We start from the raw sequence: 27,375 nt of genomic DNA, 5'->3' as shown, positions 1-27,375 counted from the left end.
AAAACAAATCAACAAAATCCTTTTCCCAGACAAGAGGACACTTTTCAGTTTCTAGGCTATCATATCCCCTCATTTAAAAGGGACAAGTGCAAGAATTTCTGTTGTTTAAGCTGTTTGAAACGGGCCACACATTGCAAATCAGAGCAGCTTGGCGGTTGGAATAAAAGTAGTTAATTGGTGCAATACACCAAGGACATAATTATCTCTTTATATAACTGGCAGTCGTTTAATTGCTGGTAATTGTTCTCCAAACCTTGTGCAGAAGTGATGAAGACTAGATGGTTATTGTGCATCATGTGCTAATCCTGCTATTTAGGCTCTGCCATTAAAGTGATGGGATTAAAAAAAAACTCCCAGTGGAAGAAAACAAAATGTATACGTGTATAGTGCCCCCCCAATACACACACGAACACACACACACACTAATATAAATGCTCAGTCATTTGGCATATTCATAGCAGTGCAGGGTTGCTGCTATCCTGTGTTCACTGTTAATTATTGCCACATTGTAAACCCAGACTTGGCGCTCCACAGGAAACAAACACTGATTAACCTGATTGTAGTTGCTGTGTCCAGTTGAAGTGTGTTGACAGCTAAACTGTTCCCACCTTCTAACCCCATTGCCCTCTGTGCCTTGTAAGGCAGATCAGTGTTAAATATGTAAATGCTAGATGTCTGAGATACCCACACTTCAGGATCATTCAGCTCTGTAGAGGCTTCAATATGGCATTAAATACGGCAGTACAGTACATATGATATCGCATATTACATAACAGATATTTAATGACCTTGTTAATTTCACTTAATTGAATTGCAACAGTGTGGATAATTGGAAGCAGATCCAGAACTCTGGTGTATGAGTACATTTTTATGCGGTTTATGCGAAAGGAACACAGAGAGCACCGAGTAGTGAGTTTTGTTTCCTTATTAGTCAAGTATTGCACCTTGTTGAACTATTTGAAGCCAGAATGAGAGGAAAGGTCAAATCCACACCCTCTCATTGCAGGAATCTATGTTTATATTTGAATTAATTATATCAAAAATATCTGTGCGTGTATGTATTTCAGCATTTTTTTTTTTTTGCTTTAGCAAAAATGAAAAAGGGAGAGTAGTGGAAAGGAAAATTTATCCTGCACCATCGTGCATCTTCCCAACCTTTCATACTCATGTATTCTGAATTCCTCAAGATTAGGGAGAGAGATAAAATGGGTTATTCCCTTTTATTTATGTTGACTTTGTAACCAATATCAGGACCTGTTTTTGTTTTGGCATTTGTGGCAATTCAAGCTATTTTCAACTGTTCATTTCAAATGCCTGGCTAAATCATAAGCATTTTTAAGCCCCCCCCCCCCCCCCCCCCCTTTTTTTTTTTTTTTTTTTTTTTTTTTTTTTTTACAATGTTCTGTCTGTGTCTGAGTTTATAGTTGAGTCCATAAGGGATAAATCACATTTAGGCATGAAGGTGGTGTTCAGTGCAATCTTATTATCCATGCCACTGACTGCTAAAGCTATTAGAAAATAAGAGTGTAGTGCTCAGTGAAGGGGATAACTAATCTTACTACCTCAGTGGTTCACAGCAGAAGCCTTTTAGTACTAGCAAAAAAAAGTGTTAGGCTTATATCTAAGTTGTAAACACATGGGTATCCAATGTATGAATCCTGCAATTCTGTTACAGAGAGTATACTTTCATGGTTTTCTCATGATACCGATACAGTGTATGAGACATACTTACATGATATATCTTTACAGAGGGTTGAAGTTCTTTTAATTTCTTGACTTTTTCAATCAAACAACAAATTCAAATTCAGTGGGTATACGGTTACAGTCTCAACATTTTAGGTTAGCAACTGTCCAGTGTGTCCCCAGTCAAAACCCATTCAGAATTACATATATATAAGACAAGCTATCTGAGAAGGCAGAATGAGGTGTATTTCTTATCAGCAATATTTGGAAGACCAGACGATATTAACGCTTTCTCATATGTTGAAGTCAAGGTTTTCTTTCAAGCATCTACTCAAGGAGTATGTTAACCAGGTAACCATCCAGAGGCACCATTAAAGAAAAAAAATAGAGCTTTTAAACAAATGAATCAGTGAACTAAATCTGTATAGAGAAGCAAGCTTTCAAGACAAGCAACGCACAGGACACACTTACCCGCTCTGATTCTTTTTCACGCTAATCACATGGTTATAAGTCCTCCACCACTATACAACAGACATCTCAACTAAAAATTCATAATCAACCATCATGATCAATACAAGCATGTTTCTGACTAACAGAGTCGGTACTAGCAGGTCACTGGAATGGCACTGTTAGTGGGTTGCACTGTTGATGAGAACAGAAGGATCTTCCAAAACACTGGTGCTTTTAATCTTTATTTACATGGTGAAAGGCTGTACATGGCACGAGGCTTTACACAAGTACAAGCTATCCATTCCTTTATGCACATTTTTATAGCAATGAAACTATAATTGTTTGATTGTTTGAGTGCACGGCCCTCTGTCCTGAGGACCGTGGCGGAAAACCTGACCATAAAAAAGCACCGGTACCTGATAAAACCTCCATACAGTAAATGTTAAATAAACGTCTCCTTACTTAGATTTTAATTCGTCAAATAACAACACACACCTAAGATTATTCTGTTTATTCCAGCATAATCTGGAACAAACTATAGAAATGATGACATATTTTAATTAGCATTAATGTCAGAGCCGGGCTGTTCGAGAAAATTAATGAAGACCTTTCGACCAATCAGATTCGAGAATTCAACAGCGTTGTGGAATAAAATAACGTTCTGTGAGATTCAATAGCACACTTATTTCGGAGATCATGAACAAAAAGTACATTTATCCCAGTATTACATTTACATTTACTCATTTAGCAGACATTTTTATCCAAAGTGACTTACACATGAGGAAACACAAGCAAAGAATTACATATATCCAAAGTCTTATAATTTGCTTTGACACTTTATTCACTAATTAGATTAACTACTTAGACACACTAACTGCCAGACAATACTTTAGTGGCAGTTAAAGTATGCTTTCTTAGATAAAGAATTTTTATGGTACATTCCTATAGGAATATAGCCTTAACCTTCAGTAATTCATTAAAGTACAATAACATTTTCAGTGAAAAAGTAAACCCAGTTTTTTTTTTTTTAAAGGTTTTTCAAGGTAGTGTAACAGAAAGGCTTTTTTTTTTTTTTTTTTTTTTTCGTGCCGTCAACATAAATACCAGCATATTTACTCTAGAAGAAATGTCCAACCTGGGCTCGCACTGCCAGCATCTGTTGAATGGTGAATTAGAGTTCACAGGAATCAGCGTGGATTCTGTTATCAGCCATTAATCATCCATTCATTTACAGATCAGAAATATCACCGCTAATTGATCTGGCCTGCTGATTTGTTTCAATTTCTTGTTACCTCCATACGTTTATTCCCTCCAAATACTGGCTGTTAATGAACAGATTCGTTAGGAGAAGGCGTGCCTAAATGAAAGTGACTCTAAGCATGGTGTTGCCAGATACATGATGGCAGGGAGAAAGATGAATGTTAGGCTATAATCAGCAGGTGGTATAATGGGCAGCTCAGTGTTGGACAAGCGGGTAGGAGAGTGAGAACCTGTCCATTCTACCAGTTCTCATGGCCAAGTTGTCGAATACTGGAGCAGGGTTAAGGTCAGAGGTATTCGGCATCACTCAGAACACATGGTAGCCTCTGGCAGACCAGTTACTGCAGGATTTTTTTGTAGTCCATTCTTCCCACAGTTGTTCTTATTGTCCTTGTTCAGCATAATGGCAGAAACAAAATAAATATTTTGTCGGTGAACACAGGCAATGTTCCTGATCTTTTTTAAATGATAATTTGTCATTACAAACTGGAACATAAATGTTTTTTGTTTGTTTGTTTTTTTTTACACAACATTAAATACTTGACCTTGAATAGTTACTATAAAGTTTACTTTAATTGTAATATCATATTGCACATTTTGCATAGGAAAAAATCTAAGAAGAAAAGGCTTAACAATTTGATTTCGGACTGCACGAGAACATTCTTTTACATACCAGCCAAATTACAAAAAAAAAGGCATCGATGTCCTATAACAGTTGATACTAGACTCCAGTACATCTAAAGTTTTTTTTGTTTGTTTGTTTGTTTTTAACATCTATATTCGAATCCGAATCTTCTTTCGAGATTCTTTATTGCCACACTACAGTGTTGGTGGTACTTGAGTCTGGTATTAATAAACATCATGCACAGTTACACTGTAAATGATGCCACTGACAAGCTGGAGGGGCATAACATTGATTGTAAGCTATAACTGTGTAAATCAAGGTGTGCAAATATAATAAACTGAGTGTGGAACATATTGCAAACATGCAGCAGTATGTTCTCTGCTGTCTAATGGATCGAATCCAGTCCAGAAGAAGCTCGTTTTAATAAATTAAAATGTCTTTATCATTAGTACCAGAGGGAAAGGATTGAAGTAGGAGGTGTGCTGGGTGAAAGGGGTCAGAGATTATCTTTGTGGGCCTTTTCCTCATGCACTGATTGAAGTAGTCATCTGATCATGTCAGAGGCCTTGCTCACACTCAGTTCAAGCTTCCTCTGTGGCTGTCTGTATTATTACACAGTGATAGTGAAGGGAAGCTTTTTACGATTGTAGAACAGAACTGTATGAACAGCATTTCCCTGGATTAACTGCATACAATTCTGAACAGAAGTTTATGAAGATTTGGTGTTAGGAAGCTCCAGATGTTGAAGACTTAGACCGAGTCATTTTATCCATATCCTCAACAGATCTGTCATCTCAGTAGGACAACTGCTGTGGTGGTATGCATAATTCTAGATGAGCAAGAATGAGAGGGCCTCAGATGTGTGGGCAACAGGTCTGAATTCATTGTCACTTGATGTATGATACTTTTAGCTATTTTGAAAGCTGAATGATGATGGACTTGATGGGTCATAAAACACCGTGGAACTGATCACTGACTCAGTGAAGTTTAGATGTCTGGGAGGAATACCGACAGCACACCGGCAGGTGCAATTGAGTGCAATTATCTATGTCCTGTGTTGTAATGTATTCTGTAGTAACTACAGTGCTGCTTTCAAGGCCAGGGCTTGCTTGTGAAAGAGATTTTTATCTTAATGTATCTACCCTGGTTAAACAAGAAGGAGGAGGAGAAGAAGAAGAAGAAGAAGAAGAAGAAGAAGAAGAAGAAGAAGAAGAAGAAGAAGAAGAAGAAGAGGGTTTATAATCCTGCCTCTCCCTCTGAAATGCTTGATTTGATATTGGACAAGGCAGAGTGGTGCATTATTTGAATGAATGAATGAATACTTATAATTCTTTACTAGTAAGTAACATTAGCCAAGTAGTTGAAAGGAACTCTTAGAATATGCAGATATTAATTAACCTTAACCAAATAAATTTCAGTTTCAATAGTTGTTATGATCATAGACTAAATATTAACTAGCTAATTCGATTCATCAATAAATTTCAGCAAAAAAAAACAAACAAAAAAAAAAACACGCCAGCTAAATAACTAACATGTTTCCTTGTTTTTGTGTTGAGACTATCTTGCTGATGAACTAATGGATTATGAGATATATGTATACCTACAGTTTATAAGCTGAGATAACTGAAATAGCCTATTATTCTCTTGGTAGTTCCCGAACTGTATGAGGTATAATTTATTGATGTTACATTGAATTGTTGTTACTGACAGCCAGAATTAAGAATTAGTCCACTTTGCCCCACAAACCTCTTCAGACTCATATGCACCTGTAATTGTACCTCTTAACTGGTTATATCCACATTTTAGCAATGTATGTGTTAACATAGGCTATACTGTATGTATTTGCTGTGTTGATTGAATCCAGTAGGACTCTTTATAAAAGTCATATATGAATTGGAGTAGGGCAGTCTGAAAACCTATTCGGACTGATTCACAACTGCAGTTGTTCATATGACATAAAATGTTTATTTCAAATAGAACGGGTAGGTAATATGACTAATCCTCGTCATTAGTTTAACTGTGCTGTTGATATTATAGCGCTATTCCACTTTTCCAACTGTTTATATTCCCTATTAACCTATAAGCTTATCCAGGAACGGTATATTCACATTTCTACTTTTGGTCTTCACAACTGTATTAATTATTCCTAGTCATATTCACCCATAATGGAATGATAAAATCTGAAGTTAATTTGACAAAGTTTTATTCTGTTTGTTGGGAGTAATTGTACTACAGCAGAGGTGCCCAAACTTTCTCCTATGAAGGGCCAAAAATCAAGCTTGATCGAGGGCCGTGGGCCGAAAGTAAACGTTGCATTAAACCAAACTGTATTATATTAAAATTAAAGTTGCCATGTTGTGTCGTGATTAAGTATATCTCCTCTCTCTCTCTTTAACATTCTTCTGTATAGTCATTTCACAGGCTGCAAAACAAGTGAAAAGGTTCTCATTCCTGGAAATTCCAGGATTACTTTTTTGTCAGTTCAAATACCCTCCGTTTAAGTCATGTGTGCCAGCTTTTGTTTTACTGAATAAATAAATAAAAGCTACTTGTTGGAACATTGTAATACTGTGTATTGCTCTGAGCTCACTACATAACCCATTTGGTGAAATGATGGTGGATGGTGGTTTCGTTAATTTCACATTATAAATACTGAGAATGTACAGTATTGTATTGAAGCGTGCAAGAATTTTACTTTGACAACAGGGCCATCTTCTGGTCAGGAAGATAATGACAGCGTTTTATAGCATTAGTATATCCTAGTCAGACAGGGAGGAATAAACTGATAAGGCAGTCTCTGATAATATATATATATATATATATATATATATATATATATATATATATATATATATATATATATATATATATATATATATATATATATCATTTATTTTATTTTTTAAATAATAAAATAAAAAGAATTAAAAACGAAACTAAAAAATAAATACATAAACCAATTGTGTCAAGTAGATGATCAGTTAATGCACAACCCTGTATTTAAAGTTTTGCATCTTAAGTTTTTTGCCTCCATATAGCCCTTATTTACAAGCTTTTCACCACAAAACAGATAAAAAGCATATTTAAGCATTACTATCAGATTTGACTACAGCACAGGCAAATTCAGGACAGTTCAGCAACACCAAAGAAAGAACTTACAGTAACAGCATTGAAAGTAAAATGTAACGTAATGAAAGTCCTGTAACATGATGTAGGATGTTCTTCAGTTTAGTTTAGGAGTTCAGACAGCACGGCACACTCTCTCAATAACATTTACAGCATTCATATTTAAGCTGTTAACCTGCACCCCATAATTAAAACATAAGCTCATTGTAAATCCTTCGAGAGCGTGAGCATGGGGCTTGTGGGTGGGAGCTGTGTGTGTGTGTGTGTGTGTGTGTGTGAATCATACTGTGTGGGTCTTAGTGTGTCAGTGTGACGTCAGAGGGTACAAAGTGTACTGCTGACAGTTTCATGGACTGGATGGAGACTGAATGGTTTCCCTAGTGACAGTCATCAGGTGTGATGGCCAATGGTTCACGTTCCCCACTGCCATAACACGTGACATGCACTTGTTTATTCACATGTTAAGTGAACACTGGTGAGTAAACGCCCCACATTTGCCCTATGATGGGCCTGGGTTAAGCAGACTGACGGAAGATTTCTTTGGAAGTGTATCTTGATTTTGTCGAATCCAGAAATCAGTTATAATAAAGCAAATGGTGCCAGGGTGTTAGACATTGCCTGCTACATAGGCGGTTCTTGACACCCCCCGCCCCCCCCCCTCAGAGCCTGCACTTTTATGGCTTGGGAGACTGGACAGGTGTAGACTGATGGAGCTCTGATCATGAGCAAATCATAAGAGAGAGAGAGAGAGAGAGAGAGAGAGAGAGAGAGAGAGAGAGAGAGATTTAGCTTTCTATAGTATAGCTTAACAGACAGGTGAGAGTTAAAAGACGACGATCTACGCTCTTTTATATCGTTGGCAAAAGAGGTATTGTGTGTTTTATTTCTTTGCATAAGTGTCGTGTAATGTTAAACGCATATGCGCGTGCACGAGGCGAGTAAACCATGGCGATGTTTTCTATGGCGTTTCATATACTGGCCGTTCAGAGTAGAGCAGGATCCGTGCAGAATAATGCGTTGCATGGGTTCATTTTGAAACAAGATCTTTATCTCGTTTGTTTGTTTGTTTGTTTGTTTGTTTTGTATCATTTTGCCTTTCACGCAATTGAGAACCCATGTTTGTGTTTAACGCGCAGTCACGAGCCACTTCGATTAAAAGCGAGCGCGTGCACTTTTGTACGTCGGGCTGAAATTAAATAATGCGCAATATAATCACAACATAATCTTGAATATGAAACGATAGAGAATTCATAGAGAATTTTAAGCTATGCCTTTACATGCCTTTATATGCCTTTATTTTTATTTTATTATTATTATTTTTTATTTTAGATGTTGTTTAGATGTTTATTCCTGGTCAGTGAAATAAATAAATAGCGCAACAGGTGAGACATACAGCGGGCTGGAGCTTAAATGTGCCAGAATTCAGTGAATGCATGCACATAGAAACGTGTTTAGCCCTGATGCAGTTATGCTGTGGGTCTTTACAGCCACACGTTATCTCTGGTATCTAAGCAACAAGTTGATAACGTGATGCAGCAACGATTTAAGTGGCTTTTCTGAATGGTGTTCAAGTGGACCCTATGTCCGTGTGTGCACACAAATGTTGCTGGAAATAATGTCCATCCATCCATTTTCTATACCACTTATCCTACAGGGTCACGTGGAACCTGGAGCCTATCCCAGGCAGCATCGGGCACAAGGAGGGGTACAGTCCATCACAATGACGTACACATTCACACACCCATTCATACACTTTGGACACGCCAATCAGCCTACATGTCTTTGGACTGGGGGAGGAAACCGGAGTACCCGGAGGAAACATGCACTTCACACACTTCGCACACGGCAGGAATCGAACCCCCAACCCTGGGAGTGTGAGGCGCCACTAAGCCACCGTGCACCTGGAAATAATGTCATTGTATGATTAAGGTTATAATTACTGGATTGTTGTGAATGTCCAGGATCTCTGACTCTATGCTCATAGGTTAAACAAGAGTTGGCACCTTTATCTAGTTGGTAGAATAATTAACAGTGCATCTTAATACTGTGATGGATTTGTTCGGGTCAGGTGTTCTGTAGATTACTAAATATAACAAGGATGTACTGTCAGTATATCAATTTAAGATTGGGCCAAATGTATATCTAATCTAATGCAAAGCAGATGTAGTAAAGAGATCAAAGTTGTTAAAGGGGAAATAACTAGAAATGTTTTTGCAAACGTTTGTTGTTGTTTTTTTTGCGTATTTGGACTATAAAGAGCTCCGTTCTAGACTATCACAAGTACAGGGATGTGATGGAGTGATAGACTGGAGTTTAAGTGTAATAACAATAAAATACTTGTGCTAATCTGTAACCGATCTCTCAGGACAGCAAGGTGCTGCAGTCTCTGTGTTCAATATTATAACACTTTGACCTACTTTCAACTATTCTTGGAAAAATACATTTCTAAATAGCCCTTGCATGCTACATTCAGTCCCATCCAAGCTTCTGAAAGTGTATCCATTACCTTTCCGCTCCTTCCGTGAAGTGAAGTTACCTACACATCAGTAGAACTAATTGATAAAGAAGTGTTGGCAATGATCATGCATGTTACTGACCACAGTGATCAGTTGGGGTTGATGAACACAGTGTTTGCTGTAAAGAGAGTTTAAGAGTTTCTGAATTCACTACAAGTAAACATGGAAATCTGAAGACACCAGACTTCACAGCCAAAAGGAAAATATTACATTAACTTCTGCTTATTTCTGTGTCCACAGGTCCCTGGATGTTTTAACTTGGAAGTGTTTGACTCTGTGTACACGACAGGAGGGTGTTGAATTCTGTTCAGTTTTTCCATAGCACTAAATGCCCTTCCTGTCCTCATAGTAACCATGACAACTGGAGTATCAGTTGGGTGAGTGTGCATAGAATTTATTTATTTTTTTTTTAATCTAATCTTTGTCACAGTACTGTCTATCTGAGTGTTTAGGCATGCACTACACCCTGCGATTCATACTAATCACTCAAGAGTAGTTGTAAGAATAGGATTTCTGGGTCGAATGTAAAAAATGTCGAATTTTGTTATGTTAAATATAGATCTGAATAATGTTTCAGCTCTATTTGGTAAGAACGGGGCTAACAGAACATTAGAGAGAGTCTTAAGTGATGGGTCTTGAGTGACGAGTTAACATTTTTTTTTACATTTTCCTTTTCTAATCAGTTAACTGAGTGCTTTAATTAAGCATCTGCTTGTGCGATCTTGTTATTTTCTCCTAGATAAACATCAATCCTAATCTGCATGGTCTCTATTCTTGGGAATACTCATTTAGACCAGAAAAGATAAACTGTATTTAAAATTTCACTCAGATATCATATTGTTCTCATTACAATAATTCAATGAACTGTTTCAGCAAGAACAGGTTTTACAATGAAATGATTCTAGCAGAAATAAATTAAGTAGAAGGAAAAAAATGAAAGGAAACAGCCGCTCTGTTACAGCAACCTTCAGGGTTTGCAATTCAGTGCAGCTACGTTGTAAAGAGGTCATTTTTTCATACACTTTCTTAACCCTTGGCCACTGGGTGCGTATCAAATGCCAACCAATCAATGATCACAATGGACATTCTTTAATGACCATATTTATAATCTGCTGATAACAAAAACAAAACCCCAAAAGCAACAACAACTCAGTCTAGTGTCAAAGAAACGCTATGAAAAGACATCATGTCCATAGTTATTTTGTAGAAACTCTCTTTAGACCCATATCTAAACATAGAAAATCAGTATAAGCATAATAATAATAATAATAATAATCACACATAATAACGCATATAAATAACACTAATATCACAAAACAGAGAAAGATAGGACCTTATAATTGATATAAATGCAGAATTGTATTAATATACTGTACATATGCCTCATAATCTCTTTTGTTTTAGGTTATTTTAATTGTACATTGCCAAAAGGACTGATCAGTGGACCATGGCAAAGGATTAGAGCCAACTCTTCAAACATGGACTGATATATCTTGGTAGCATATGCTATGTCTGTATGTAATGCCAGCTCTCTGGAACAATGTGGACTGCTTGGACCAGCAGAGCCTGAGCTGCAGAAGGTTGAAATTAGTTTAATTCCTGTCGTGATTAGGGTGGCTTTGGCTGCCATCATGATCTTCATGATCACCATTGGTTTCTTGGGCAATTCAGTAGTGTGTTTGATCGTCTATCAGAAGCCAGCAATGCGATCAGCTATCAACCTGCTTCTAGCCACGCTAGCCTTCTCAGACATCATGCTCTCTCTGCTGTGTATGCCTTTCACCGCTGTGACTGTGGCCTCCACGGACTGGAGTTTCGGAGTAGGATTCTGCCGAGCCTCCGTCATGCTTTACTGGTTCTTTGTCCTGGAGGGTGTCTCCATCCTGCTCATCATCAGCGTGGATCGCTTTCTCATCATCGTGCAGAGGCAGGACAAGTTAACACCACATCGTGCCAAAGTTCTGATCGCAGCCTCATGGGCTTTGTCCTTCTGTGTGGCACTTCCATCAGTTGTAAACTGGAGGGCTGGGATCATCGTGGAGCGGGTGCCCCAGTGTATCCTGGGATATAGTGACTCACTGGCAGAACGGGGTTACATGGTGCTGTTAGCAGTGGCAGTTTTCTTTGTTCCATTTAGTGTCATGCTGTACTCCTACATGTGCATTCTGAACACAGTGCGGAGAAATGCACTGCGCATCCACACGCATGTTGCTGAAGACTGCGCAGGGCTCAAGCTGGGTCTTACGGGTCTGCAGCGCCCCCCACAGGTCAACGTGGACATGAGCTTCAAAACCAGGGCCTTCACCACCATCCTGATCCTCTTTATTGGCTTCTCTGTGTGCTGGCTGCCTCATACAGTGGTGAGCCTGTTGGCTGTTTTCAGTCGCCGCTTCTACTTCAGTCCAGCATTTTATCCAGTCAGCATAGGGGCTCTGTGGCTCAGTTACCTAAAGGCCGTATTTAACCCCGTCATCTACTGCTGGAGGATCCGCAAATTTCGTGAAGCCTGTTTAGATTTCATGCCCAAGACTTGCAGGCTCTACCCCAAGGTCCCGGGTCGAAGTCACAGGCGCATAAGACCCAGCAATATTTATATCTGTAGCACTGAGACCCAGTCTGCAGTTTAGCATTTGAATTTGGAAATTGAAATGCGGTTACACTTTAATTTATTCACAGTCCATCTGAAACATAAAACTTGCATTCCCTGACCAACACCTGCAAGCGATACAATGAGAATTTCAAAACATTTATTTCAACAACACAGATACCAGTTATTGCATCCTTTACAGTTACTGGTGAGGATTATTTAAGATGTACATTTCAGCTGGGGGAAAAAGCACCCATACTATTTAGCAAATAAAATCCCATGTTGTAATTTGACCTAACACAGAAACACATCATGGACAAGCAAATTTTGTTACATTTTTTGTCACAGTTCATCAGTGCAATACAATCAAAGCGAAGCCACCATTTTTTGGGGTTTTTTTTTTCTGTTATATGCTACATGTTTAGAAAGAATCACAGCAATTTAAAACCATGGATATTGGCAAAGAAAGCAGCTGTTGTGAATTTTCTGAATTGAAATACTGCAATAAAATAATGCAATAATGCAAAAATGCCTCATGATTAAGCCTATATTGCAAAGGTTATACATGATGTCATGGTTCTCAAAGTGCAGGAAGCATTCTGGAACAGAAATAGGCAATGAGTACATAAAGATTCTTTCTTTCTTGGTGTCGTCCCACCTCCCAAAAACACACTGGTAGGTGGATTGGCTACACTAAATTGCCCCGTGTGTGTGTGTGTGTGTGTGTGTGTGTGTGTGTTCGCATGCGTGCGTGCATAGCGCCCTGTATTGGACTGGAATCCCTTCTGGTAGATATTCCCACCTTTCGCCCAGTGTTCCTGGCTCTGATTCGACCTGAACACTGACCATGACAAAGAGGTTACTGAAGATGTATGAACTCTGCTAAAAGGTCAGTAAGTTCTGAAATTACTGACAATCTTCCAGGTACTGAATGCCATCTGATTTCTATTTTAATTATTTTGATTTCCCCCTCTCATTAATGGCTGTCTGCATTAGAAAGGATACTTTTACTACTTATTCAGTGGTGCTTAAAAGTTTGTGAACCATTTAGAATGTTCTATATATCTGCATAAATATGGCCTAAACCATCATCAGATTTTCACACAGGTTTTAAAAGTAGACAAAGAGAACCCAATTAAATAAATGGGACAAAAACATTCAAGCACCACTGTAATGTTATGGAAAATTGTCTAAAGTTCTGTTGTGTAATATTTATAAGTCTAAACATATGGTCAGATTCATAGGCTTGTGTTCTACTTTAATTTTACTTTCTAACTTTACTTTTTCTAATTTAATATGCATCTGAATATAGCTTCCGACTGCAGTGTGTGTGTGTGTGTGTGTGTGTGTGTGTGTGTGTGTGTGTGTGTGTATGTATGTGTGTGTATATATATATATATATATATATATATATATATATATATAAAAGCTGTGCCTGGAAGTTTGCATACCCCTGTAGAATCTGATAAATCTTAATACTGTTAACAAAATAAGACGGATCATAAAAATCCCATGTTGTTTTTTATTTAGTTCTGACCTGAATAAGCTCTTTCACATAACAAATGTTTACATATAGTCCACAAGACACAATAATAGCTGAATTTATAAAAAAAAAAAAAAGGCCCCGTTCAAAAGTTTACATACCCTTGATTATTAATACTGTGTCGTTACCTAGATGATCCACGACTGTGTTTATGTTTTGTGATAGTTGTAAATGAGTCCCTTGTTTGTCCTGAGCAGTTAAACTGCCCACTGTTCTTCAGAAAAATCCTCCAGGTCCTGCACATTCTTTGCTTTTCCAGCATCTTCTGCATATTTGAGCCCTTTCCAACAGCGGCTATATGATGTTGAGATCCATCTTTTCACACTGAGGACAACTGAGGGACTCGTACACGACTATTACATAAGGTGCAAACATTCACTGATGCTCAAGAAGGTAACACGATACATTAAGAGCCAGGGGGGTGTAAACTTTTGAACGGGATGATCAGTGTAAGTTGTTATTATTTTGTTTAAAGATCTTTTTTTTTCCATTTAGTACTGCCCTTCGATAAGATAGTTACATGTCTCCCACAAGACAAAATACAAAGGGTTTTCCACCAGACCAGTCGGAGGCGCTCAGGTAATAGTTATTTTAAAAAAAAGGAGGGGGAGGGGGGACACTTCCGTGTTTCTCCGGAAGTAGAAATGGCATCCTGCAGGAATAGACGGGACGAAAAAATGAGAAATTCTGATGGAGACGTCTCAGAAACAGACTTGTTGCTGCACCCCGAACTTCTGTCTCGGGATTTTCTCAAACTCGTCTTACACGAGGTTAGATAAAAGTGTACATGTCTCCTGTAGATCACTAACCAAGCTGTCGATTAGCCAAAGCTAAGCTCACTTTGTTTATTTATTAAAAGCGATAGTAGTAACCGACTTGGTTTAATAGTATTGCTCTTATGAAACGGTGCCAAAACAATGATTGTAAAAACCTAATGTTATATAAATATTTTAGTTTATTGTTTATAAAAATTCGCACTAAATAACAATGATTCTTCTTCCGCCACGCAGTGTAGTATATGAACAGTAAGATCTGGTTGCTAAGCAACATAACGAGCAAGCGTTAGGGCATAGCGTGGACACTACAGGCTTTAGGGGAACCGTTGTAATGGTTTAAAACGGGGCGCATGAATACATCATTCATTTATGGTGATGCGGTCACAGGTGTGAGCATAGCGAGGGTTTTACAACGGCTTCGAATGCGGTTTAGCCAATCAGAGTTTAGAAGCCATTTTACATTAAAATGCTTGCGCTCCAGTGATGCCTTCAAGTTCTCCTCGGAAATTCATGCGTAACTAGTTCGGAAATGGTAATTACGACGTGTGTTCGGGTGGTTTTGGTTGAAAATAATAATAATAACGGAGGGCTTGCGAAAACGTCTATTGTTTTCTCTTTTTTGTGTGCCAAAAGAACATAAAGAACTGAACTGTTAAGGTGGATAAATTAGCTTTTCACTGTGTTTTGTGTAATTGAGCTGCTGTAACTAGGGAATTTCCCCAGTGTGGGATAAATAAAGTTTATCTTATCGTCTACTGTAGATGTTACTTTCATTTTGGAGGCCACTGTTGCTTTATTGACACGGCCCCAATTAGGACAGTCGAGGCTCATGGAAAAATATTAGTTCCAGAGTTGTAATTATGAGTATTGGTGGTGGACTTGAAGGCAGCATAAATACGTTATTGTTTGTATAGGAGCACTTTATACTGGGATTCCTAATCTGGCTCTCTATATCAGTGCTTCTCAAGGACCTTCTCAGGACCCACAGCACTGCATATTTTCAATGTCTCCCTAATCTAACATCTGATTCAACTCATCAGCATGTTAGTACAGACTGCAAGACCTGAATAGGGTGTGTCAAATAAGACAGACATACAAAATGTGTCCTCCAGGACAGGTTTGAGAACCCTTGCTCAACATAAATTGATTTAAAACACTCGATATGTTTGACATAGACATATACATTTGTGCAGTTGAAGTTTTTCCGGAGGAGATGTTTATTTAGCTTTTTTTTTTGTTGGAAGGAGTCTCCAGTGTCAGCACTTTGTAACAGTCAGATGGAAGGGTGTAACGTTTAAGTTTTCTGACATGGGGAAGGTCTTCAGGACGGTATTGATTGATCTTGATATTCAGCACAAGATCGGTACATCATCACCATTATATATGTTCCAGTGATTATGATTGCAGGTTGCTAATGTTGGTTTGATTTTTATTTACAAAAAAAAATTAAATACAATGTTTATTATACAAGACATTCAGTTAAGTGAATTACCACCTTCTGAAATTCCTTTTCCAGAAAAAGATAAAGACAGAAGACAGTGAAGACCCTGACCACCTCACAGAGTTGTATATCCAGCATGTTATCCCACTACCACAGAGAGAACTCCCCAATAACAGGTGGGGGAAAAGAGTGGAGAAAACAAATCCACGCGAGAGCTCGACCACTGCACACAGGTGACCAAATCCAGGAAGTTTGTCATGTTATTAATACTCATGTGAAACAGTGTATAAACCTTCCCTGTATTTCCTCTTAACACATGGCCTTTTTGTTCTGATCTTTTGTTTACAACCAGCTCGAGCAGAGACAGTGGCAGGAAGCGGCCCTTGATCGTGTTTGATGGCAGCTCCACCAAAACTGGCAGCATTAAGCTAAAGAGAGTGGATGATTTACCACCTACAGATCGCTTAAAGTCCCCACCTTCCAGCATCAATATTAGTAACCCTATACGTAAACTTTCAGGGTCCTCCACAAACTCATCTTCCTCCCGGGCCTCAGCAGGAAGTGCCAGGAGTCCTACAGGAAACGGCAGCATGAATAGCTCCTCGGCTCCATCTTCGTTACAGTCCGACTGCATGAGCACAAAGCTAAAGCGAGGAGCAACAAGCTCAGGAGTGCCTGACAGCCCTGTGAGTACAGTCAGAACATCTCCACTAATGTGCTTTAGGTACAGTGCTCATTATAGCACTTTATAAACCGGTTCAACTAATCAGAACCTGGATACTTGCCTCACTGGCCATTTTATTAGGAACACTCTTCAATTATCCAATCAACTAAACGTGGCAGCATGTTCTGTTCATGTTCACATACATTATTTATTTTTTGTATCACAATCTGAGGCTACAGTGAGCGCAGACTGACCAGAAATGGACAGCTGAAGATTGGAAACACGTTGGTGGTCTGATTAATCTCAATTTGGAGATGGCTGGGTTGGAATTTCGCATCAACAGCATGAATCCCAATCTGCCTTGTCAACAGTCCAGGCTGGTGGTGTTGGTATAATCGAAGACAGCCCAACCCAGTATTAGTACAATGTTCCTAATAAAGTGGCCACTGTGTGTGTATATACATAACATATTACAGAGTCTTAATGAACAAACTCCGGGAAATAGACTGCTACTACAACGCTTGCAGTGCAGAAATTAAAGCTATGGTGTGTAGGATTTTTCCCCCCCCCGGTATACTATGATGTTTCTGAGCTGCTGTGAGTCGTCCTATTCACCGTCAGCGCTGTCGTAAATTTGTACACATGCATGATACACCAGCTCATTTACGTACGTCAAACGCCTGGCAGGAGCCACAACCAATCAGAAAATGGTTCATGAGAGTGTAAACGAAGTAAACAGGAATGAGAGCATGAAAGATATTATACTGAAAATGAGAAAAAAAAATTCCAACGTTTTAGCCCTTTTCACGCTGAGCGGGTCAGGCATTCATCTGTTGTCTAATTTGGTAGAAAGATAGTAAACGAAAGCTGATTTCTCCTCGTTGTGGAATTTGTATCTTTACCCAGTTATAAAGTTGTTGAACTAGAGAACTCATGATGGAATCTTGGGGAGTTTCTCTTTTTATTTTAAACTCAGGATACAGGATGTCTACTCATACAGTCATACAGGATGTCTACTCATCCTCTCAGCCAGTGTGGAATTATATTTATTATTATTATGCGGTTTGTCTAGCATGCTAACCCTAAGATAATGTGTCTCATGTGTTCGAATAAAATACACATAGTATATAATAGAATACGCAGAAAACGCAGCTCGTTAATGTAACGGTTAAAGCTCTGGGTTACTGATCAGAAGCTTGGGAGTTTACGCCACAGTACTGCTACTGTTGGGCCCTTAACACTCTCTGCTCCAGGGGCACCGTATCATGGCCGACCGTCCGCTCTGGCATTAACTTCCTAACAAAAGAGAAGAATTTCACTCTGCCGTGATGTATATGTACCGAATAAAGGCTTCCCCTTCTTAAAATACACTCATCAGAAATGATCAGAGGTGACCGATTTTATCCTCTGCTCTGTATTTTAGATCGATAGACTTTGTTGACTAGCTTTTAACTGTCGACAGAGATGTGTGGAGACATAAGATGCTGATGGATAAATACAATACAATTGTTTTTCCCCCATTATCATGCTTCTGTAATATTCTCTTTGAATGTATACAGCCATGGCTGTGGGATGAATTTGTGTTTTTGTGTTATGATGAACGACTGTTTGCTTTCACATAGGAGCTCAAGTCACCTGAGGTAAAAAAGAAGATTCAGCATGTCACATGGCCATGATTTCTGTCAGCCTATCAGAAGTGCTAACAGGAAGAAGTGCCTTTCAGCGATATCTGACGGGTGTGTCTCGCTCTGCCATGTGTCCTGTGGCAGAAGAGGCCATAAAAGGGATCACGAGCTCGTGCATCTGAATTTGGATGTCCGCTGTTCCGCCGTCCCACACGCTCCCCGGGGTCCTCCTAGACGTGCCAAAAGAGTATTAAAAGACTTTCCTCATGAGCATCTTTTGCCCGGTGTTTTATGTGCGGTTCTAAAAGACAACGAGAACGGCTTTCTCTTTTAAACACTGTAAAAAAAAAAAAAAAAAAAAAAAAAATTGTCCTTTTGACTTGAATAAATAATGATCTGTTCTTTACATCGTTCTAATTATACTGTACAACCCATCAAATTCATATCCATAACAACTAAGTCTGATTTCCCATTTCATTCAATTTTCTACACGTTTTATGCCGGAATGTCAGTTTGGGCAGGAGATCTATGCTGCTCTGTTCAGAGATAGCTGTCATCAGTTGGGAAATAGACACCGTTGTGAATTCAGAGACAGCACAAAGGTTGTGAATTCTCAGTTGAATGTGTGCACAAGGAGTGAAATTAAATTTACCTTGACATGTGAATGCATTTGACATGCGTAAAAAAAAAAAATGATTCCACCAAGTAGATTTTATTTGGTTTAGCTGGGAGATAAAAACGGCACATGGATTTTTTTTTCCCCCCTATTTGTCAGTCCAGTGCTTCCCACATGGAACTCTAGAGGGCGCTTTCTCTTTAACTCGCTGAGGCAAGGAGTTGACTTTCTTTTTCTGCACTAAGTCACTATCACTAAGATGTTGGTGAGTTATGTGTTTTGGAAACTGTTTGTTTGTTTTTTTTTCAGAATGGGACACCAGAAAAACACTTAAAGGTTTTAATTAGTTTTATATTTTGATGTATACAGTACTGTGCAAAAGTTTTAGGCACCTTTATTATTTTTATTATTTTTTTTTTAGTACAAACATTGTTATAGAATTTTTTTTTTATTTGATGACTTCTAAATTATCGAGCCAGTACAAAAACGTTTTAGCTTCCGAGACATTAGATTTCTAGCACAGAATGAAATGTTACAGAAAAGTGTTTGTATGTCAGTAAAGAAAGCAGCAGATTAAGTGATGAGACACTTTCCAGACAAAAAAAAAATAACACAATGAAGGCTGCTGGGTTTCGCTGCAGAAATTAGAAGCGAGTGCGTCAGTCAAAGTCTCCAGAAGAACCGTGTCTGGTTCTGCGAGACGCTCGATAACACTTCCAGCTCATTTCCTTATAAAACTGCACACATTGTACCGGAGACTACTTTAAAAAAAAAAAAATTCTCTCCAAATATTGACTTTGTTTCATTTACTTCTGTTTACTGCACTTTATGGTATTATTTAAAAAATGTAAAAACATTCAATTTCATTATTTTTGAAGGCATCTTTGCTCTACAGCATTTCTTTGCATGAGCCTAAAACCTTCGCGCAGTACTGTACAATCTTTGATAAGGACAAGCATTACTGAGAAATCTTCACAGATATAATTCCAGGCAGAATCTTATTGCTCTTTATGTTATTTATTGCATTGTATTAGATGATCGTGGAAAACTAGGAACTCATAAAGGCGCACCATCAAGAGTTCATTTTAAATCGGTTAGTGTGTTAATATGCAACATAATCATAATCTTTATTTTTTAAAGTTCAAAAGCTAATATTTTTCTGGATTATTATTGCTCTTTATTCCGTAGCTCTTCTTTCTCATGCCGTAAAGGAAATAAACATGTAGGTGAAAATATATCTGGTGAAATTTCATCGTATTCTCAACTCGAGTGCTGAAGCTGTCGTTGAGGATAAAGGATAAAGTTCATTTGCCTGTTCTAAAATAATACACCTTTATAATCAGTGGTGCTAAAATCCATGGCTATGACTAGAGTTTATATAAGTGTATCAGGATTTTCCCATGCTGCTATGCTTTAGTTTTTTTTTTGTTTCTCTACTTATATGAGTTCTTAGATGTCTTTGCCACACTCGGGGCACAGGATGTCATCTCTCTCAGTCAGGAAGCCTCGGCCCACGAGAGATACCGCGCACTTCTTGCAGTTGAAACAGTCGTTGTGCCACTGGCGCTCCTCGAACGAGATATACTTGCTCCCTCCAAGCCCTAAAACATAGGCATTTGTGAACATCTGAACATTTTCACACCTGATCTTTTTTTTTTATTTTATTTATTTTTTAATGTTGGTCAGTATTTATTCTAACAGATTTGAAATTTCACATCTAAACTATTTGTCATTCCCTCGTGGTTGCAGAAAGCCGCTGCATGCGTACCACTGATTGGGGAAGTGCAGGAGGCGCACTTCTTGGCGTACAGGTTACAGAAGCAGTTGAGGCAGTAGGCAAAGTCATCACGAGACGTGAAGCGCTGCCCAGAGAGCTGCTGCTTGCAGCCGGTGCACAGGAAGCAGTCCTTGTGCCACGGCTGGTCATGATAGGTCACGCCTCCAGTGGTGATGGGCTAGAGAGAAAAAAATTCCATTTGCATTCGTGAGAATCTCAGTAAGCGTCCAACCTATTCTCAGCTCGTGCAAGATTGTAAATCAAAATGCTTATTTCAGACACACACTGTCATCACTGTTGCTTGGAGGTATTCCCAGAATTCACAGCTTTCGAGGTGTATTATCACCCGTACAGACAAGTGACAAATTTAAACGAAAAACCACCTTGAATCATGCTAATAAACGGTTGGGCCATTGTCAGAACTGCTCCTACACGTCTCTGGAACACCATTCTTCCAAAAGATATTTCCTCAACGACTGTTTTGATGATGGTGGTGGTGGTGGTGGTGGTGGTGGAGAGAGCTAGCATCTCAGTTTAAAAAAAAAAAAAAAAATTCCCCCATAGATGTTCAATTGGGTTGAGATCTGGTGAGTGTGAAGCCCATATCATGTGATTTACATCACTTTATACTCATCAAACCATTCAGTCAACCTTCTTTCATTGTGGATGAGGACACTCCCATCAGGATAGAAATGTTTTATCATTGGATATACTGTAGATGACCGTTGATTCGCATTGGATTCAAACCATAGCAGCGGAATTCCCCACGCCGTAAAGAACCCACCGTTTTTCTGGAGTAGATGTTTTACCAAATAACCACGTTTAAAAACAGACTACCTTCTTGCAGTGCACACACTGCATAGCGAACTGCTTCTCATAGCAGGGCACGCAATAGTTGTTGTTGTCCTTGGGGATGAAGCTCTTGGTACCAATGGGCTGCTGGCAGCGCTTGCAGGTGAAGCAGGTCTCATGCCAGCTGTTGCCCTTATGCTCCATCTTCCTGGAACCTGCGAAAGAGATACAGGTTCAGGAATGGATATGTGCTCATGTCTGTGCTTTTATACACTTTTATATATTCCAATGCAATCGCAGCTTGGTGTGTGTTCATGTGATTCATGGTCAGCAGATTTTAAATGCAATATGGCAATATGTTTTTTTAATTATTGGAGAAGACTGTGTAGGCACTAGAGCACATTAAGCAATTTATCTTTTAAAGCACGAATAGTTTAGAAAGATTCCCTAACAATCCCCAGTGCCAAGTGCAATTGGTCATACACAGGGAGGACAAAGCTTCATTGCTGGATAGTTTTTTAGTCCATGGATTTGAGATCCTTCTCCGAGTGAGTGGATTACTTTTAAGTACTAAAAAGAACTTCATGAAGCACCATCTTAATTAATACCAGCTTTATGGTATTCATGATCATTCTGAAGCTGTTTTGTTAGCAGTGTCTACAGTATTAGCGGAGAAGATTTCCTCAAGAGCTCTTTTGACAGTTGAAGGTTTCCTAAATGAAATCTTCATCGAACCCTCTGTTTTATACACGATTCCACAAGCCAAGCCTTTTAAGTACTAACAGTGTACTAATAAGTCACGTTATCAACTGTCACTCTCATTACCCACTGTGGCAGGAGTTAAAGATCAGGATGTGATCTGTTGTGTATATTATCCAGCCCAAATTTTTTTTTCTCCCAGTGGCGAGAGGAGAGTGTAACATGTTGTTTTATAGTGATCTATTTATTTCTACAGAAGAACGGTTTTATACTCCCAAAGAGCTAGGCTGTTTGCCCAGTCTGGAAAACAGTCATTTATCAGACTGCAATAGAGAACATATTGTGAGGGTGTTCTTTTGGGGTGTCTGTATTTTCTGAAAGAGAAAAGTATTTGCTTAGTCAAAGTAAAGCCAGACCGTAGGCTGTGTTATTCCCACATCGAGTTCTCTCACCAGGCATGATGGTCTTCTTGCAGTCGTGACACTTGGAGGAATACTCATTGGAGTAGCACTCGGTACAGAGCAGCTGCTCGTCCTTGGTGGAGAACGGTTTGTCCACCAGCGAGCGCTTACACTGGAAGCAATGGAAACAGTCCTCATGCCAGTGGCGGTCCTTATACGACAAGTCCTGTAGATATTCAGTTACAGAAGAGTTTGTAACGTTGGGAATTTCCCCCACGAGACAGTGACGCAGTCAGTAATAGGCTAATTGAATGCATTGTGTTTGTCATTTATACAAAGAGATAACATCATCAAACTTAAAAGGTTCTGTGTAGACTTAGCGTTACAAAATAGTGTTTCATTATCGAAGAAGGTTCTATGTAGAGCGATTTTGTTTTTTAGCAAGTGAAGAACCCTTAAGAGTGCAGTCTACAGCAATGTGCAGCTGTATGTACAGTACAGTACATTAGATCTCTAATTAAAGTGGATTTAGGCATTGAATTACCCTGCTGTTGCAACCTATAGGCTTCTTGCACTCCTCACAGGTGTTGGAGTACAGGCTCTCATAGCACTTTACACAGTAAGGGTTCTCCTCCCGCAGGACGTACTTTTTCCCAAACAGGGACTCCTTACAGTAGTGACAGTCGTAGCGCTCCGTCATCGTTCGTCCTTCAGACAAATGAGAGAGAGAGAAGTCATGAGATCAACATATTCTGCCCCTTTTCCACCTCAATATCACGGTCATGAGATTAGATAGTCACATAAGCATGGAGGTTTATTGGTCTGGTCGTCAGTCCTATCTTAGATAGATTAGCCTGTGAGAAGCCTCAATTCTTGTATCCCACGAAAAAAAAATACAAATAAAACGTGGTGCTAAAACAGAACCATGCATAGGTATGCACACGCCATAATCCCAGCTACAGCTGTAAATGATCAGAATACACGATGTGCGTGTAGTCAAGTGGACTGTTAATACCTAATCTGATCCAGGGGTCCTGTTATTTTTGTATATCAGCTATCACTCTGTACGTGGATCACATGAAAAGGAAAACCTGCTAAAAAGTTACAGTAAAATTTGCATTTCAAAATGGTCCGAAAGCACTAAAAATAGATCTTAAGTTGTGTTGAAAAACCTTTCCAATACAAGTTAATGCCACTGTTCAGGTCGCAGGCGATGGCAGTGATAAAGTGAGTGATGGAGAATGTTGGCACACTGGAATAGCGGGTACTCACATCTGCAACTCTCTCGTTCCTGGCTGTGTTAAGCTCCTCTGCTTATCCCTGCCATGAGCCCTGTGACGCCATAACGCATCTCACACACTGCCAGCTGTCCTCACTGTCCTGCTGTGTGTGTGTGTGTGTGTGTCCGGTCTGTGACTCTCACACACATCCACCCTGCTCCTCTGTCCTCTGCTCTTTTACAGCATGAGGCTGACTGAAACCGTGCGCTGCCCGAGCTGCATTTCTCTACCAAATCCCCTTCCACAGTTTGACCATATAAGGCAGCAAATTGAGGAAAATGGGAGAAGTATGCCCTCTTACTCAAACGCCCTCTTTCAGTTTTCTTTTCTCATCGACAGTTTCTCTCGCTGCTCCTCCTCTCACTTTTTTTTTTTTTTTTTAAATTCTTTTCAATTTCTCACTTGGTATTTGTACTTTTTCCCCCCTGCTCTCCAAGCTTTTGGTCTTCTTCCAAGACATGATATCATTGTTTTTCTATTGGTCTGTTGCCTTTGTTTAATTAGAGTAGCATGCATGTCATTTTATCACATTTCCTTTCTCTCTAGCTACCTTCCTACACATTGAAATCTTTGGATTAGAATTAATAAAGCCTGGGAAAAGTACTGAGCCAGGGATTATTCAACACGCCCGTGTCTTTAAGTTTTGATGGAAACGCATCGACTGAGATTCCAGTGTGATCTTTGTTTTCCTCTAGCCTGCTTTTTCCTTTGTATTTTTTCCCGCGTGTGTTTTAATTTGCTCGATAAAATAAAAATTCCTCTAGTTCCATAAATAAAACATTACCCAGACCACGAATGCTGCTGTGCGCTGCTTTGTAATGTTATACCGCTGTTAAAGTAGAGTTATGTCTTTGATCCTAGCTGTAATGTGATGCTGGTTTTAAACCGGATTTGGCAGAACTACATTAGAAGTTGAATTATTATACCATAAATGCCCAAACAATGTAATAATGTCTATTAATTGCTGTCATCCAGCAAGTTATCAGACCCTAGGAGTCACTGCTGGCCAAAGACAAAAAGTCCTTATATTTGTTACAACTGACGTATTACGGATGAGCAAAATGTTGTTGTTGTTGTTTTTTTTTTTAATATTAAGGAGCAATTACACTCCAGCATATCTTTTTTATCTCTGTCCTTTCATCATGATCCATCTATTCCCTGTAATCTCGAGGGTTATCACGTTACCTAATTCCTCTTCAGTCTATTAAAAGGCACGTCTACCGGTCCTGACCGCTCTCCTGTCTTTTTCTGATTCTCTTTCATGAATCTCCATGTGACTCCTTTCTCCTTCTATCTGTGTGTTTTCACTTTGATTTGTCTAATGATTAACGGTCAAGTTTTAACAAAAATAAATCCCACGAAAACCAATCCATTAAGTAACCTCCTCAAAATGGCGTCCTGAGAACGATACAATATCCCACACATCTGCTTTTGAGTTATATCATGAGTGATGTAAATATTTCTATTAATATACAACATTTGGTCACCTAGTGATTGGCACTAGCATACTGACCCCAAGACCTTTTTGTCAGTTCATCTTTGGCACCATGTGTTCCCTTAATCTCCCAGCCTTTCACTATCTCTGGCTATGTTTAGTAACTTTGTGGCCATGGTCACAGAACCCTATCGCACAAAGGCAGAGCCCTGTGGTGGATGCTAAAAGCTTTCTGAGACGTTTAACGAGACAGGTGGGCAGCTCTCCCATGAGAATCAGACATGATCACAGCCCACTTATCCACTCCTCATATCTAGCCATATATTTAGCAAAGTGAGCCTTGTTTCTATAGCATAGAGTGTTGCATACCATCCCGGTGACAGCCTGTTAACATTATAGCAGCCCACTGTCCAACTACGCACCTCATAATTACATGATATCATACATAGAACCAGTTTTGATAGGGAAACCCTCTGCTGTAGAATCCTCAAAGAACTTTTAAAGGTTCCCCACATGCTAGACGAGTCGGAAAATCTGTTTAGAGTTATAAATTTAAACTCCGTACATCCCACCCTGCCTAGGCCACACGCATAATAATTCAATGCCAGTTATTTCCATGACCGAATACCCTGTAAAATCGTCGTTCCTTTTCGTTACAGATGTTATTGCACGATAGTCGAGAACACCCGTTCTGTCCTGGACCTTCGCAGATAAATAAACGGGTATGTTTAGTGCATTCCAAATGCAATTCGATCTCAAGAAAGAATGAAGATGAGGGAAAAGAAGAAGAAGAAAAAAAACACTGTTTGACTTAAAAAGGATAAGCAATAACATTGAGTAAATCATCTGGCTTTTAATGGCTTTACTTTTTATTAAATCTTACATCATTCCAAAATAGGGCAGAAAAAAAGCTGCTTCATTCAACCAGATGCTTCTCTGTGTAAGATTTACATGACACATGACGCATGTCAGTGGGATTCTTTGCTCTGTGTGTGTGTGTGTGTGTGTGTGTTAATATCTGCTGTGTTTTCCTTAAATACGTTTTCACTACACAGATGGAAAGGAGAGTAGTGGAGGTAATATGAGACTAATGACAGGAAGATGAATTTTCCAGAATGTTCTGATTCATATACCAGGCTGGTCTATCTGATGATCATTCAACCTATTGCTCCCTTTGGCTTCTGGCTTCTATTTCGTGTTAACGAGTTTCTTTTTTTTTTTTTCTTTCTGTTTTGGAAAGTGGACTGTAATAAAGATCCTCTACTGGCAGAGTTAGTACTGGGTTAGGGAAAGAGAAAGTGAGAAGGAATATTCTTCTTTTCACAGCTATCTTCGGAATTCGAGTAATCTTTCCAGTTCACCATAGTGTGTTAATCTTATGGTTAGCAGAATACCTGTGTGAGGTGTAGTCCTTACCTTAGAGAATGAGCAGCCTTTCTGTGTGCTGAGTCTGGCTGGACTGAGCAGGGTGTCTGTGGTACCGTGCTCTAGGCGATCCTGATTGAATTACCCCACCTATGGGGCGGCTAATTGAGGTGGTGGAGTACGAACAGGCACTCTTTATCTAGACGAGCTATAAATATACCGTTCAGTATTACCACAGATAAAGCCCACTTGCACACCCTCGCACACACACACACACACCCTCTTCAATCCTGTGTCCTTTTAAGGCCTATCATTGTAGTCTGGTTTGGGCATCCATGCCAGTAGTTGTTCCTTAATATATAATGTAATTATTCTACATTATATTCTGAACTTAGGAACAGTTGCCGATTATGTTCCTGTTTGTACTCACTTAAGTGTAATAACTCGTTTTAGCACATGAGTAGTGATTTTTATCAGCAAAGTACTGCAAATTCAATAAGGCAATGGCTGAAGCATGTAAATTGACTGCAGCACTTTTACTGTAAGCATTTTATGTAATACGAGTCCTGAAGAATGCAATAATAAATAACTACTGGCAAGTGAGGGTGATGGGCTGAAGAACAAGGACAGAAAGTTCGTCTTTTTTATGGAACATATTTATACAAATCGAGGGGAATGGCCTCTAGAATGTCTTGGGTCTGTCTTTACAGTCAT

At 39.1% G+C, this 27,375-nt stretch overlaps 3 protein-coding genes across 6 annotated transcripts; 2 read left to right on the top strand and 1 right to left on the bottom strand.

The window, feature by feature from the left end:
• Positions 1-684: 684 nt before the first annotated feature.
• Positions 685-12,776, top strand: gpr45 (G protein-coupled receptor 45). Of its 3 annotated transcripts, XM_047155851.2 has the most exons (4): positions 7,632-8,012; positions 8,799-8,849; positions 9,901-10,037; positions 11,065-12,776. In XM_047155851.2, exon 4 carries the CDS (start codon positions 11,169-11,171, stop codon positions 12,285-12,287), a length of 1,119 nt encoding a protein of 372 aa, XP_047011807.1. In that variant the 5' UTR covers positions 7,632-8,012; positions 8,799-8,849; positions 9,901-10,037; positions 11,065-11,168; the 3' UTR covers positions 12,288-12,776. The 3 variants fall into 3 exon arrangements, with proteins under 3 accessions (XP_017325879.1, XP_047011807.1, XP_017325876.1); XM_017470390.3 differs by lacking the exons at positions 7,632-8,012; positions 8,799-8,849 and adding an exon at positions 685-909; XM_017470387.3 differs by lacking the exon at positions 8,799-8,849.
• A 1,608-nt stretch (positions 12,777-14,384) lies between these two features.
• Positions 14,385-18,566, top strand: c6h2orf49 (chromosome 6 C2orf49 homolog). The gene is made up of 4 exons (XM_017470395.3): positions 14,385-14,560; positions 16,083-16,240; positions 16,360-16,693; positions 18,294-18,566. Exons 1-4 carry the CDS (start codon positions 14,435-14,437, stop codon positions 18,345-18,347), a joined length of 672 nt encoding a protein of 223 aa, XP_017325884.1. The 5' UTR covers positions 14,385-14,434; the 3' UTR covers positions 18,348-18,566.
• Positions 18,567-19,910: 1,344 nt separating this feature from the next.
• On the bottom strand, positions 19,911-26,885 carry fhl2a (four and a half LIM domains 2a). Of its 2 annotated transcripts, none has more exons than XM_017470394.3 (6): positions 26,713-26,885; positions 23,126-23,289; positions 22,633-22,807; positions 21,527-21,696; positions 20,681-20,867; positions 19,911-20,513 (listed from the first exon to the last, which is right to left on the bottom strand). In XM_017470394.3, the coding sequence occupies exons 2-6, from the start codon at positions 23,279-23,281 to the stop codon at positions 20,362-20,364; spliced, it is 840 nt and encodes a 279-aa protein (XP_017325883.1). In that variant the 5' UTR covers positions 23,282-23,289; positions 26,713-26,885; the 3' UTR covers positions 19,911-20,361. The 2 variants fall into 2 exon arrangements, with proteins under 2 accessions (XP_017325883.1, XP_017325882.1); XM_017470393.3 differs by lacking the exon at positions 26,713-26,885 and adding an exon at positions 23,854-24,127.
• Positions 26,886-27,375: the final 490 nt, after the last annotated feature.

This window comes from Ictalurus punctatus, chromosome 6 (genome assembly GCF_001660625.3).
Source record: "Ictalurus punctatus breed USDA103 chromosome 6, Coco_2.0, whole genome shotgun sequence".
In the NCBI taxonomy this organism is placed as follows: domain Eukaryota; kingdom Metazoa; phylum Chordata; class Actinopteri; order Siluriformes; family Ictaluridae; genus Ictalurus; species Ictalurus punctatus.
This window is presented reverse-complemented; position numbering and strand designations above follow the sequence as displayed.

Excerpts from the sequence above, each read along its gene's own strand:
- gpr45 (XM_017470390.3), top strand. The coding sequence starts at position 11,169 with ATGTCTGTATGTAATGCCAGCTCTCTGGAACAATGTGGACTGCTTGGA.
- fhl2a (XM_017470394.3), bottom strand. The coding sequence starts at position 23,281 with ATGACGGAGCGCTACGACTGTCACTACTGTAAGGAGTCCCTGTTTGGG. Across the intron at positions 20,868-21,526 it reads AGTGTGTGCACTGCAAGAAG|CCCATCACCACTGGAGGCGT; the intron begins GTAGTCTGTTTT and ends TTTTCTCTCTAG. Across the intron at positions 20,514-20,680 it reads CTGCACTTCCCCAATCAGTG|GGCTTGGAGGGAGCAAGTAT; the intron begins GTACGCATGCAG and ends CCTATGTTTTAG.
- c6h2orf49 (XM_017470395.3), top strand. The coding sequence starts at position 14,435 with ATGGCATCCTGCAGGAATAGACGGGACGAAAAAATGAGAAATTCTGAT. Across the intron at positions 16,241-16,359 it reads AGCTCGACCACTGCACACAG|CTCGAGCAGAGACAGTGGCA; the intron begins GTGACCAAATCC and ends GTTTACAACCAG. Across the intron at positions 16,694-18,293 it reads CAGGAGTGCCTGACAGCCCT|GAGCTCAAGTCACCTGAGGT; the intron begins GTGAGTACAGTC and ends GCTTTCACATAG.